Here is a 15,301-nt window from a genome sequence, read left to right as displayed (position 1 = left end):
TCTGGGCTCGGGTCACTTCAGTATCGTGTTACGACCTACGTAAATTACCTTACACCGTACACCACTGTAGAGTGTTTAATAAAACGAGCGGTTCTAATTTATGTAAATATATTTATTTATAAGCTTACAGTACGATCATATCATCAATTAACTTGACTAATATCAGCACAGTTTAGATATAAAAGTTGTTATGTACTAGAGTAATCTGAAATAGTCCACCTCTATTCTCGCTTGTATGAACGCCTCAATCTGTTAATTAATACACCATGAACATTCTCGAACAGACATCATCGTTTCTAGAGATGCAACCGTTATATGGGGTACGTCGAAGTTAGCTTGTTTCTTACACTATTATTTAAGATTTTTAATTGCTACCAACTATTGTCATGTTTATCTTTTTATGAAATACATTAAAATTTTGCAGTCCATCTACTATAACAGGTGGTGGTTGTTTTTCTATTTTCTTATTAGCTACTTTATTTTGTTGCGGGGAGGATAACGAGGTATCCGTTTTCCTCTTTTTGTTATTTCTTTCCTTCACTCTAATGTATTCGATTTATTTCACCAATTCTTTCTCATCCGTGTGATATTCTATTTTTCCTCTTCTTCTTTTGGCTTATTTAAGATTTGTTTTAATTAAGCGTTTTTAAATATCAAGTTCTTAATCTCCTCACGCATCAAATTAAGCTTGCACTGTAATTTTTTATATTCTTCTGTAAAAGTATCATTTTCACTCTTTGTTTGTCTCCATGCTGTAAATAATTTTATGCATTAATGCTGCTTTCGTGGGTATAGTCGGAGCTGTTGGTAGGAATATGCCATTTCAGTAGTTCAAAGGGCATATTATAATTCGCCTCAGTTCGAGCCTGTTCTGCGTATACCTGGTTCTGATAACTCTGCAATAAGAAGCCTATCTGGATCAACTTCTCGAAGACCGGTTTCTTCTCAGTGTGATATGTAACTTATTTATTACTGCTAATTGTTTGCTTTTTTAAGTGGATAATTTAATTATTAGATTTACTGTAGATGTTCTAATATGGAAAAACACAGTTTTATAATTAACTGGCAGATGTGTATACGTGGAGGCGGTCAACTATTTATATCAAAGATCATATAGTGAGAAATTTATTAATTCATTTAACATAATAAGAGGCTGCATTTATTATGTAAGATGATACCAATTGCGTGGCAAATTCCTTAGCGGAGTACAATACAATCTGGTTACCAATATTAACAGACGAACGATCCTCACAATCAAACCGTCAAAATATTTTTAAATTTAAAAATCTTATACCCTTGGTCCACCAATAAGTCAAACTGTTGTAGTGTGCTGTATTTCTTTCTTGACTTTTCTGTCAGCTTCTTTGTTGGTTTCAAGAAGTTTGCACCTTTTCCAAAATAAGTTGGATTTCTATGAATATACGTTTAATATAAGTTAATTTATAATTAATTAATACGTATTATTAAACATACTTCTACTATTTTTAGTTACTATACGCTAATGATTTGGTTTCCGGAGCTTTTTTACCGTTTCGAAGAATTCGAAAACTTACATCCTAATGAAGCAGCCTCGGTATGCGAAGTATCTTCTGTGGTTGTCAAATCAACAAACGCCACTCTTGACCAAAACGAATTTTGTGGAGAGCCGCTAGCCGATTCAGTATTTCTGCACACTTTAATTATTGGACTGGCTTGTATTCCTACAAGTTTCTGGCTGCCATTATGCGTACACAGACTGGGTGCAAAGTTTTTCTTAGGTGAGACAAATTATTACTTTACTACAAAATTACGCAATTAGGATAATAGTTATTAAACTTTATTGTTATCAGTATATAATAAAGATTGTTATTCTCATATTATATTTTAATAAAGGAACGAGTAAGCAAATAGCAAGAGCAAAATATATTTATAAAAACAATTATCGGTTTTTCACATATTTGTGTAAGAACTAGAGTTTAACATCCTGTAACATGTTTTTTAAATTTAATATGAGCTTCATATTAACTTATAGACTACAAGCCAATGGGACATTCTTAGGAGGTCGTTTAACCCAACGTGAATCACATATAAATCAATACTACAATAATTGTAACAATAAAACACTGAAAACTTTGTTTTCAAAACTTCCACAAAATTTATTTTAAATTCTTATCACTACAGCTGTTTCGGCTAATTGCCTTTCTCAAGTGATCTGCTTTTGGCATGGGTTTACACTTTATAGTCTCTAATGAAATAGGTTGAGGAGGGGAGAACTGTTTGTCTCAAGCTGGTCATTCAGAATTATATCTGTGTTTTTTAATTTGTTGATTTTCATAGATTCTAACAAAGATAGCTTAAGGCCTTTATTTTGAATGTGTAGAATTTTAAATTCGTCATTAAAAGAATGATTATGATCTAGAAGGTGAAGTGCGTATGTAGAATCTGTTTTTCTATTAATAATAATAGAAAATAATAGAAATAATAGAAAATAGATAAATAATAGACAAACAGATTCTACATACGCACTTCACCTTCTAGATCATAATCATTCTTTTAATGACGAATTTAAAATTCTACACATTCTAAATAAAGGCCTTAAGCTATCTTTGTTAGAATCTATGGAAATCAACAAATTAAAAAACACAGATATAATTCTGAATGACCAGCTTGAGACAAACAGTTCTCCCCACCTCAACCTATTCCATTAGAGACTATAAAGTGTAAACCCATACCAAAAACAGATCACTTGAGAAAGGCAATTAGCCGAAACAGCTGTAGTGATAAGAATTTAAAATAAGTGGAAGTTTTGAAAACAAGGTTTTCAGTGTTTTATTGTTACATAAAATGAGTTTCCATCAAGTAACGGTCGAATCCATCAATTAATACTACAATTTGTAACAACAATTTAAGAAACTATGCCCTTATCGGTACTCAAAGCATGGAGGTTCAAATTAAGGGTTGCGCCTTAGATCTCTCACCCTTGTTCCAGCCAAAATATACGGCGTTGCAAAAAAATAATCTATATACCAATCTGAAACTTTATGTGTGCATACCGTACTGTGTCAAATTGCAGAAAATGAGAAAAAATTTTCCGTGCTTCTAGTACCAATATGTTTGGCCAAAAAGTCTGCCCCCATAAACCCCCCACCCCCTCCTAGGGGGGTAAGGTACTTATCGGCTGTACCGATAAGAATTATAGAACCATTTTAGACGGCATAGTTTCTATAGTTGTGATGAATTCGACCGTTTCTGTAGTTGGTATTGCATATTGTAGTATTGTTTTATATGTTTATGCTGGGTCAAATGACCTATTTAAAATCTCCCATGAGATTGTAGACTATTATATATGTATGTAGCAATGTTGAAAGTTTTGCAATTGCTTTCTCTTTTCGACTGTTTTTAGTGTTTTTTTTTTGTTTAGCAATTTTTGATAAATTTATCTTTGAGATTTTTTCTACTTAACCTTTTTTTCTTTAATCGCTTAACTTTTGTTTTATAATCCATTCAAAATTATTTACCTCATCTTTTATTTTTTTGATTTGTGTTTTTCTCGTTAGCTGAAGATAAAAAATATTGTTAAATTGACAATTTAAAGTATAAATGAGGTCTGCCTATCTTCTCGTATTTCCTTCCTCTATGGGAGGTTGGTTATCATCACAGATATTCTTATCTTGGTATTTTGGCAAGCTTGGCTTACCCCGAAAAGGTGTAGCAAGCTGGAATTAAATCACTCTCGAAGATTTCTCAGCTAGGAAATTCTTCGTCCTATGCTTCTTATAGTATTGATCTTTCCTTGCATGATGAGTCTCCTACTTATCATATATTGCCTATATAATATATATATGTATATATATATATATATATATATATATATATATACATATACATATATATATATATATATATATATATATATATATATATATATATATATATATATATATATATATATATATATATAAAATAATTTTTTTTTGAGTATGTCAGCTTCTAGCGGTGTGGAATTAAAACAATTCTATTTTCTTGTCACTTTATATTTCGCCAACTGATTGTTGGCTTCACCAAAAGTGCACTATAAATTTATTAAAACAAAGAGATAGAAGCAACATTATGATAAAATTACATAAATATTTACTTACAGAGGTAGAACTGTTCACAAAAAAAAGATTAAAAACTAATTTTTCGAACGAGAGTCACAGAGCTCATTTCGTTTATGAACCTGACTATGTTAATGACTATACCCCAACTCCAAATGAAAGCTACCAGTACGAAGATTTCTCTGATAATGAATATTCACCTCCTGATTACTACCATTAATTTGATCAATCAACTGATTTAATTGATAGCCAAGACTATCAGGGTTTTCTCACAGTCCCAAACCAGAACCACCCATCAGACAATGCCAGTTTAAACAGTGAATTTGGACGACATGAACCCATCTCTGAACTTTCCAGAACAGAATTTTCTCTTGGCCCTCTTCTTGTTGTGAAGTCTAAAAATCTGTTTTATATAAAAGATGTATCAAATATTTTTAAATTACTTATCGATACCGGTGCTGGTATCTCTATCTTTAAAGAAAATACCGCGACAAATTTCAAACCACGTTTTCTTGAAAAAATTACCATACAGGGTATTACAGACCAAAATATTTTTGTCACTGAATCAACTTTGATCCCGTTTCAAGTGGAAAACCCCCATAAGGTGTTCATCCATAACGTAGTTATTGATTTCGATAGAATCTTAGGCCTTGATTTTTTAGAACATTATGAATATATAATAGACCAAAAACAAACAACCAATTACAAACTTTAAAACATTACCCTCTATAAAGAAGAAACTAATTCACGTAACATGAACCCCCTAATCAAATTAAAATAGATCCAAGATCCGAGCAAATATTTTTAAGTTGTCATTGTTGTCATGTCATTTGTTGAATACAGATGCAATTTTGCACAAAAAAGAAAAAGATAAAGTCCATATTCCCAACGCGTTAGTACACGTAAATGAAAAAGAAGAATTTCTTACATCCGTAGTAAATGCAAACGCAATTCTCAAAATTATCAATTTTTCCAATATCGTAATTAAACCCTATTCGAACTACCCTATCCTAAATTTCCAGTCAAACGATAACTTGGCAAATTATTATTCTTGCAAGAACAAGAACTAGTTACAAATCTTTGCTTAAATTATGGAGACAAAATACAGAAAACATAGTATGAAGCTTCGCGCTAGTCTAAAGTAACGCCAACAATTTCATTTTTTTTTTATTATTCTTTTTTATTAAAATTTAATATAATTTTTCTTTTGAACACTTTATTTATATTCTGAAGGCTTATACAAAGATGTTAAAGCTTAGTTATTAAAAATATATGTTAATTAACTATTAAGGAACTGTTTGATTTTTACAAACTTAAGTTAATCTTTGTAAAATACTTTTGTTTTAAAAAAATGCACTGTTTCGACAAAATACTTTAAGGTCCTCTTAATATTATCATTATAATTTTCAGGTTAAAATAAAAATTAATAATGGGTAAAACACAAACTTCATTTATACTGAAGAAAAAATAACATCAAAACGAAAATAATCATGAATGTTATAAATAATATAAAGACAAATCATAAAAAGTCGTAGTATTTCCTAAAAGTAGTACCTAATAGTAAACTATCTTTTTATAAAAATTAACATGAAATTATAAATAAATATTTCTTTACGATATCGATCTTTTTTTATAAGCTTGTTAAATTCCCTTTTCAATTTTCTATCGGAACGGTAATCCGTTATACATCCCTGTACGAAGCAAGTTCTACTGGTGTAAGCTTTCTTGGCACTCATATTTAAATAATATTAACCACCAAAACCAGTAATCTTGTATTAACTACGGATAATTGTTTTCAAAATTTTCACATTCACTATAATGTAATACTGGCACCTTTCTCTACATCAACGCTGCCCTAGCGACAAACTAATACGGTAAAACAGTGTACACAAATTTCAAGGTCGCCCAATCTTGATCCTTCTTTCTCCTGTTTTATAGGTCTCCTTAGAGTAGGGATAAATTCCCTACTCTAAGTCGGCCTCCATAGCGGCCAGCATATTCGCTGATCCCACAACGTACGCATAGGAAAATAAATACGAACTTCCGATTGGTTCTAATTTAAATGTCATTTACGAGTCACCCTAACCTGAAATTTTTACGTTTTATGTTTTGTTTATTTTCTATTTATATTGAAATAGTATTCAGAATTTTAAAAGACTGTGTATTAAATAGAACATTGGCCTTTAATCTTGAACAATTACTGGATTTTATTATAACTCAATATGAACTATACTTAAAAAAGAGAGAAACAGATCTTTACAACGGAAGATATTTTAGATCTCTCCTTAAAAAAATGCTTCAATTTAAAAGTAGGAAGGACTTTTCTGTAGAGAAGTAATTTGATACACCAGACGAAGTTAAAAGTTTACAGGAAGAGCAAACAGTAGACATCATTAGGGGAGTATGTACCTGTAGCCCAGACACTTCAAGAAAAAAATATGTAATGGTATTTGGCTACCACCAGAATGATTTTGCTCATTGGAAAAGAGTTTAGACAGCAATATGCAAACACTTCTAGTAATATCTGGAACACAAAAATAAATTGTATCCCTTGCGGAAGACCATGGAAACGATGCTGATTCTGAAGAGCCTAAAACTCTTTCTGACCAAGAATTATTCCCAATTAGAAACTCCCTTCGACTGAAAAAAAAATGGAGCTAAATTTAATACCACTATATATGTACCTGCTATTTAGAAAATGTTATTTAATGCGGCTAGTTTTGCAACCACCGAGACAGGTTTGGTTTCTGCTTTGTATACTTTAGGAAGTTACAGTGGAATAGAGCAAAAAAATAAGTAAACTTTGAAATCTACTAAATCTCGCAGTCCCATCAAATCAAATTTGGAGTACAACCAACTGCTTTTAGACGCCGAAAGTATTGTTTCGTGGGAAAACAAAAAATAAGTGCTAGTGGCCAGCAAGATTTCGACTTACCTTTAGTAAGTCGAAATCTTGCTGGCCACTAGCACTTATTTTGATGGCTACAAAGGCTTTACAGCCACACAACTATACCACTTTCGAACATTTACATTCTAGGAAAAGAAAGGATACTTATAATTTGGAAAGTTGTGTATATGGCAATAAATCATTGGGTATGATAAAACAAGGAAACATGTAACACAAATATAAATTTTGACTATTCCTAAATAAAAAGAATATTTAAATTGAGTTTTATATTTTCACTAGTTAGTATCAAAAAAATTCTTTATATTTCTTAAACGGGATGCTTTATATATTCCTTTTATTTGCATTGTAGCATTGTTAGTACTGTATGCATCAGAGACTTAGAGAGAAATTCAGTACTGTAAGCATCAGAGAAATTTATTTTTTTTTGTTTGCGTTTCTCTTATTTTCTAGCTTTAAAAAAAAACAGTAGTTAAGATACCTATATTTTTCCAAATTTGATATTTTTCGGTATAACAAAATGGCTTAACTAAAAATAAACATTATTAAACATGATTAGTCTCGAGTTAGTAATAGACAGTTTGTTAAACAATGAACATGGTATTCACTTCAACTTGCCCCGTTTATCAAAAAATATCATATTTGGAAAAAATCCATCCCATACCACTGAAATCTATGTAAAAAAACTCTATAACAAGATTTTAAATAAATCTTTGCATTATAAATCTAGAAACGACTTACTGTGGTGTAGCCAAATTGTATTTGGCGCCAAATCATAATATGCCCTTGCTATATTTATCACCAATCCCAGGGTCGTATTTACTTGCCCATTCTGTACGTAGTGGGATCGGCGAATATGCTAGCGCCTACAATAGAACTTTAGCCATCTTTGAATGAAGGTTTAAGTCAAACAAGGTACAAGAAAAAAACTCTAAGAGTTCTAGAATTCTATAATTCTAGTGAAAAAAAAACACACACATACATTTGTTTAAATAATAGCCCCTACACCTACGTATAGACGTATATATTATTAACAACCCTACGTCGCGCATTAAAAATGAGTTGAAATATATTTCTTTTTTCATAAAGCATACTTTATCTACCTTTATCTATCTAAAAAAAATAGTAAATGGTAGAGATGTAATATCCTTCATAAAAATAGGTAGGCTTAGATGGGCTGGACATGTGTCAAGAGCAAATGAAAATTACCCACCCAGACGAACTCTATTATCGGTCCCAGTGGGAAATAGGAGTAGAGGCAGACCACGACTGAGATGGAGGGACGGTGTGGACGAGGACGCAAGGAAAATCGGCGCGGCAAATTGGCAACGGTTGGCGATGAACAGAAACGACTGGCGAAATAGACTGGGGAAGGTCAAGGCTCAACTAGAGCTGTAGCACCACTGATGATGATGATACTTTATCTACTATTAACAAAACCTTAAGGAACAGACCATTCATTCTATAAAATTAATTAAAAAATTTGGGTTCTGGAAGGTAAAATTTATTTTAAATTCCAAATTCATTTTAAATCTTCCTCTTTTTCTATTAAAACATTATTTTTATATTTCTTATTTTTTTTTAAATCTTACTTAATTTTTTTCAGTATTTAGTTTAATTGTTGCTGGAGGTGTGACAGTGGGTCTCTATTTCGTCACATCAGCTATGTCTAATTTGGTGCTGTCGTGTATATTTGAAGCATTAACAAGTTTAGGAATTAGTACTGTGTACTGCGTAATGGTTGACTTGTTTCCAACGAATTTGAGGTACGTACAATAACGATATATGAACTAGATGGTGCCGCATATTGCCGCATATAATATACATATATACAATCTGTTCCAATGAAAATTTGACCCCCCCCCCAGAAACTCAGAAACCAAGAATTTCTTTAAAATTTAAGATACGTAAATTTTGGTCGCGGTGACGTTAACAAGAAAGAGCACGAAGTAAACCGTCGAGTGCAAAATGAAGCAGTTTACAAATGAATAATCGACAGTCTATTAGACAATTGTCTCGTGCATCTGGTGTATCAGCATCTAGTGTTTATCGAATTATAAAATCCAATAAATTTCACCCTTATTAAATACGATTACTTCATCAATTAAACGAAGATGATCCTGATCGTCAGCTTCAATTTTCTGAAGAATTTAATGAGATCATAAAAATGACAACCAACATCGAATGTACAATACATGTTTTTCCGACGAGTGAACTTTTATGTTAAATGGTGAAGTAAATAGACATAATTACCCTAATTGGAGTAACAATAATCCTCATTTATTCATGGAGACACATACAAACACCTCAAAAATTAAATGTATGGTTGGCAATTTAGGGAATCATGTTTATTTTATTTATTTCTTGAAGGACCATTAATTCTTGAAGGAAATCTCAACGGAACAACTTATTTAAATTTGTTAGAAGACCTTATTGATCCGCTCATCATTGACACATTGGAATGTGATAATAATCTTTTAGATGATGAACTGATTTTCTAACAGGACGGGATAACCCTTTATTACGCTATACGCGTAAGATAATTTTTGAATCATCAACATGTTCCGGGGCGTTGGATTGGAAAAAGGGGTTCAATAGAGTGGCTGGCCAGATCACCGGATTTTTCGCTTTTAGATTTTTTTTGTGGGGATACCTAAAATCAAAAATATACCCCACTATACTTGAAAATCTTGCAGAGTTGCGACAAAGAATTGTAACAGAATGCTGATTATTGACAACGGAGGTATTTGCAAATATAGGAAGTACATTATGTTTTTTGTTATTACTGTGTTCAAACAATAAATTAGTTAAATCTAAAATGATCTTCAAAGGTATTCTGAAAATAAAAAAAAATAGTGCCATGTAAAGAAAAAAATACCTTTTAAATGATATGCCACTTGACCAAACTTGCTATTTAAAAAAAAAAACGGGTTTTAATGCGGGGCAGTAGAGGGTGACATTTGAGGGCATGAATTTTGCATGAAAATTCATCCCTTCCCAATATTAATTGATGTATTTTTTTTAATTTTGAAAAAACTCTTGGCTTTTGGGTTTCTGGGAGGATCAAATTTTCGTTGGAACACACTATATATATTATATACTTTGGGAGCCAATTGTTGTCGCTCCATGTAGCTCAGTCTCTCAGTTTTGAGAACGTCTTATCTTAAATTTAAATCTGAAAAATGAGCTAGACTGGGATAAATTAAACAGGATACTAACAATTATATTTATTATACAAAAATAAATTTAAGTATTAATAATATAAAAAAAAAACAAAGCAAATCCTGCCTAGAGCAGTACAAAATTTTAAAAATGATTAAAAATGATACTTATGGCTTCGTGCTGTTGTTAAACGCACGTTTTTGGCTTCAGATCATGGCTTAAATGTAGCTGAATCTAAAAGTTTGAAGTCTTCTCTAAGTATCTCTAAGATATCACGAGGCTCAAGAAGTTCCACCCATCTGGTTAGGGTTTATTCCTCCAAAATGTAGACAAGAAAAATTTAATTAGGCCAAAAACTCAAACAAGAAACCTTTTCTTAGCGACTGCATACGTTTAAAAGATTTCCTTGGCATAGAAAAAAAGAAGTTTTTAAAAGGACAAAGCTAATTGCAAGGATAATTAAATGATAATTAAATGAATAAATATAATTATAATGAGTGTCGAAAATTACATAATCAAGAATCCAAAGATCAACCGACGACTCAGAAAGTAATTACAAGTTCTTTACGTACGATTAGTGCTACCGTCGGAGCAACTACTTCAAATTCGCCGCGGAATAGTCTGAACAACCAGTTAACTTAGTTGTTACGGTTGTGGTAAACCTGGTTTCATTTGAGTAAACTGTCCAGTATGTAGCCACACGGAAACATCTTCAATAGATTTCTTTTCTGTAGATACACTTATTTCATCTCAACCTAGACCAGTTTTATATATTTGGACACGAATATCAAGGATTAATAGATACAGGTGCCAAATAAAGTGCAGCTGGTACAACGTTGTACAACCTTTTAGCAAACAAAGGACAAACTTTTGAGTCCGAACAAATTTCTGTAAAATTCGCTGATGATTTTGCTAGAAACGAACGAGTGTTCACAACTTTTACTAATAAAACTCGTCTAGGTATTGATTTTTTGATAAATGCACAAATAGCTCTAGATTTTCACAATAAGGAATGGTATTTTGTAAATAAAAGCACAGGATGGACGTTGCTTTTTAAAGAAAAAGGTACAGAACCTATTGAAATTCATTGTTGTAAAAATTTGAGACAAGATGAAGTAAATGCTAGTGGATTATGAACGAGTTCGCCTCGATGAATTTTTGGAAAGTAGTAAGAATGCCTTCATTATGGGAGGAGAGCCTACAGCTTATGCAAAGCATCGCATTAATACTGTGAATAGCGTACCAATTGCCAACATAACGAATTTCACTTGCCAAGAGAGAGGTACTGAAAACCGAGTTAGATAAACCCTTGGAGAAAGGCATTATCGAAGAATGCGAATGTGCGTGAACCGTGCCGGCTGACCGTATTAAAATTGCATTTATGTCACCGTTCGGGACTTTTTAATACTTATGGATGCCTTTTGGTCCCAAAGAAGCCTCAATGACTTTTTAAAGACTCATGAACCGCTTTCGCTGTGATCTTAGTAATATAGTAATTTTAAGTTATCTAGACGATCTTATCGTGTTATCTCGCTCTTTTGACAAACATTTTAACGATCTAAAATTAGTGTTCGATAGACTAAGAATACAGACCCTTGAGTGATTTAACTAGGAAAAATAAGCCATGTTCGGTTGCATTTAATATTTTAATTATGTTTTGTTTTCTTTATCACGTTTATTACTTCGTTGTGCTAATATTTTATATAATGAATCTTCTTCTAACACCGTTTTTTTACTCCTTTATGTTTTAAAATATTATATTTTAGGGTAATGGCGGCAGCATTATCACTTACTTTTGGTAGAGGGGGAGCACTGCTCGGTAATCTACTCTTTGGCTTTCTCATAGATCTAAACTGTGTTATACCTATTGCAGTTTTTGCCGCAATGCTCCTAGGTAAGTACTTATTTATTTAAAATAAAAATAGTAATACTGTCTTATCTTGATCTTGTTATGACCTTTAATGATCAGAAATCTAAACATTTTTTTAGTTTTAGTTTGAACTATTGTTATTCCAAATAATATCTATAGTGTCTATCTATCGCAGTTTTCATGGATTGCGTTTTGCTAGCCCTTAAAATCTTTAGATGCCCAGCCAGGTCGCCAGGTTTTAAATCCTGGGCCCCTTTTTGTCTAAAGGCTAACTAGAGCGATGCCTCTCACATGTACGTGCCGGCAGGAATATTCAGCCTTATATCTAAAGCTGCATTGAGATTCGATCGCATTGCACTCGTTATATCGACACAAATGAGTCTTTGTACTTTTTGCAATTATATTTTTGATTGTTGTTGCGTTGTTTTGTTCCACTAAATTAGCTCAGCACAAGAAACTATGGGTTTGATACCCATTACATATGACCAATATATCACTTTCTTCACTTTTCGTCTATTTATTAGTGTATACTACTACTCGAATTACATACTATTATCTTCTTCTTAGAGTGCCATACGTCGGCGACTACCATGCTTATAATATTGTTATACTGATCTCGGTCTTGCGCTACGTGTAGCAATTGGTCCGCTGTCAAACCTGTCCACTGCCGCAAATTCCTCAACCAAGAGAGTTTCTTCCGTCCTATCCATTTCTTTCCTTCGATTTTACCGTTGAGAATAAGCCGAAGGAACTCATATCTTGGTCCTCTGATTATATGTCCAAGATATTCTAGTTTACGCCTCTTAATAATATTTAATAGAGTTCGTTGATGTCCCATTCTTCGAAGAACTTCTTCGTTTCTGGTTCTGCTAGTCCATGTAATTTTTAGTATCCTTCGATACAACCACATCTCAAACGCCTCGATTTTATTCATGATATATATCATGATTTATTATAATAGTATTTATATACTATTATATTATATACGAATTTTAAACTTTTGCTATCAACAGATACACAGTGCAAAAGAAGACGAGATAAGAAATATCCTTATTTGTATATTGTAGCTGATTTCATGTACTATAGCGCCATAATTATTTAATTTTATATAAACAAACTAGTATAATAATTTTTATTTTAATACATCTTTCAGTTAGTGGACTTTTATGTCTGATGTTGCCCAGTACAGGAAAAGGATCGCTGGACTAACAAGCCGTAACATATTTCTATGTTTTCTGTAATATTAATGCAGGTGAGAGCAATAACAGATTCAGTGAGATCAAATTTACGCACAGTTTTTTATTCATCCAACAGTTTAAAAGTATTTATTTAAATTAAACGCAAGATAAATATCGATGCTCGCCATAATTATTTTAGTTCTAATATAATAGTCTAATAGGGTTTCTGTCATACTGTGATTTTATAAATAATATGCCTATAAACGGAATTTAAATTAATTACAAACTATTGTGTAGAGTTGTTAGTTTTAAGAATATAATTAAACGCGTCCTGTATTTTACGAAAAAAAGTTATACAAAATTATTTATATAATATATATATTTAAATTCAATGGATGGAAGTAATTGGGTAAACATCTGATAGACTAAGTTATACTCTTTTTACTATATCCAATATATTTCGGCTATTTTCATAGGCATCATTAGGGAAAGCTACAATAATCACCTGTTATCAGCCATTTTTCTCTCTGTCTCTCTCTCTCTCTCTCTCTATATATATATATATATATATATATATATATATATATATATATATATATATATTCGTATCTACAACAAACAGATAGAACCCGTACAAAAATTCAAAAATTTCAGTATGTTGGTTGTTGGATAACAAACGATCTTGACTACGAAGTTGAAATACGTGCTTGTATGTAGTACGCTAGGTCCGCTTTTTAAAGAATAAAAAAGTGTAATGAACTCTAACTTATCGTTGGATGTAAAATGATGATTGTAGAAACATTCATTTATTCAATATTGCTACAGGGAGTGAAAACATCGACTCTAAGAATCACAATTATAAGATTTTGAGATGTGGGTTTTTCGAAGGATGGTAAAGATCTCTTAGTCAGAGCACGTGACCAACAACGAGGTGCTAAGAAGAATGGGGACCAAGACAGAATTCCTAAATATTGTAAAAACCAGAAAAACGAGTTATCTAGAACATATTTACAGAGGAGAAAAATACAAATTCCTACGACTGATAATGGAAGGGAAAGTGGAAGGTAGAAGAGGTCTAGGATGAAGAAAATGCTCGTAGGTAAAAAATATAAGAGACTGGACATGCATGGACACACATTTTATACTAAAAACAGCTCAGATTTGCTGTTGCTTAAGATTTATTGTTAAGCAGCAAAAGAATTCAACTTGTTCCTGGTATTAAAGAAAAACTGAATTCTAGGAAAGCATGCAAGCAATTTAATTGAACCTAGCTTGTGGACTTGTTCACTACTTAGAATTACGTTTGGGTGTAACAATGTATATTAATTCGTGTAAAACCAAGGATCACTCCAGCGCGCTCCAATGCTCCAGATCATCCTTTTTCCTCCTATAGCACTTTGATGCGCCACTTTTTTTTGGGACCGAAGCAGTTTTTCATTTTTTAATATTTTTTTTGGTAGGATGTCTGAAAGAAAAATCATATTATTGTATGTTAAAGTTGTTAAACCTGCACTGTGTTGCGTTTGTCCGCCGTGTTATAGATCTACGAACTATTCGCTTTTATATGTTGTTATTGTTGTTTATTTTGTTTTCTCTCTGGTATATTTATTTATTTCTCTTTTGTTATATTTCACTATTTGCTGTTGGGTCATTTGTGCTTGCATCGGTGGAAAGCATCATATTTAGAGTTCCGTGAGTTTTGTCCTGGCATTTTTTTTCATTATTTCAGTCACTGTGACATGCGAAATAAGTTTTCTAAATAAGAATATTTCCACACCGTTGTTCGGTACGTTGACTGCCTTTCTTAGGCTGCTATTTTGTGCCGCCTGTATCCTATTCTTTTTCGTGTTACATACATGTCCCCATGCATATGTTAGTATCAGTAAAATTGTACTATTTATTAGCCTTATTTTTGTTTTGATCCTCAGTTTGCTCTTTCTGCCTGCGAGTCCTCTTATTGACGCTTTTGCTATGTTTGCTTTTTATATTGTGACGTCTACTTGCTTTTTGAATGGTAATCCTTTGTCCGTAGTAGATTCTAGATATTTTGCTTCGTTTTTTCACTCGATAGAGTTGTTTTTCGCTGTCAGTTGTTTCTTTGGATGTTGAT

The 15,301-nt window shown here is 32.2% G+C and overlaps 1 protein-coding gene across 1 annotated transcript in view; it reads left to right on the top strand.

Moving 5' to 3' along the window:
- The window catches only part of LOC140438279 (synaptic vesicle glycoprotein 2B-like), a 77,991-nt gene extending 64,281 nt beyond the window's left edge, over positions 1-13,710 (top strand). Inside the window, exons 8-11 of the mRNA XM_072527974.1 lie at positions 1,489-1,757; positions 8,588-8,747; positions 11,910-12,037; positions 13,167-13,710. Of these exons, the coding sequence (XP_072384075.1) occupies positions 1,489-1,757; positions 8,588-8,747; positions 11,910-12,037; positions 13,167-13,222 (613 nt within the window). The 3' untranslated portion in view covers positions 13,223-13,710. The remainder of the gene's footprint in view (positions 1-1,488; positions 1,758-8,587; positions 8,748-11,909; positions 12,038-13,166) is intronic.
- The last annotated feature ends 1,591 nt before the right edge of the window (positions 13,711-15,301 follow it).

This window comes from Diabrotica undecimpunctata, chromosome 4 (assembly GCF_040954645.1).
Source record: "Diabrotica undecimpunctata isolate CICGRU chromosome 4, icDiaUnde3, whole genome shotgun sequence".
NCBI lineage: Eukaryota > Metazoa > Arthropoda > Insecta > Coleoptera > Chrysomelidae > Diabrotica > Diabrotica undecimpunctata.
Note: the sequence above shows the minus strand (reverse complement) of the source record. Positions and strands in the feature narration are given on the sequence as shown.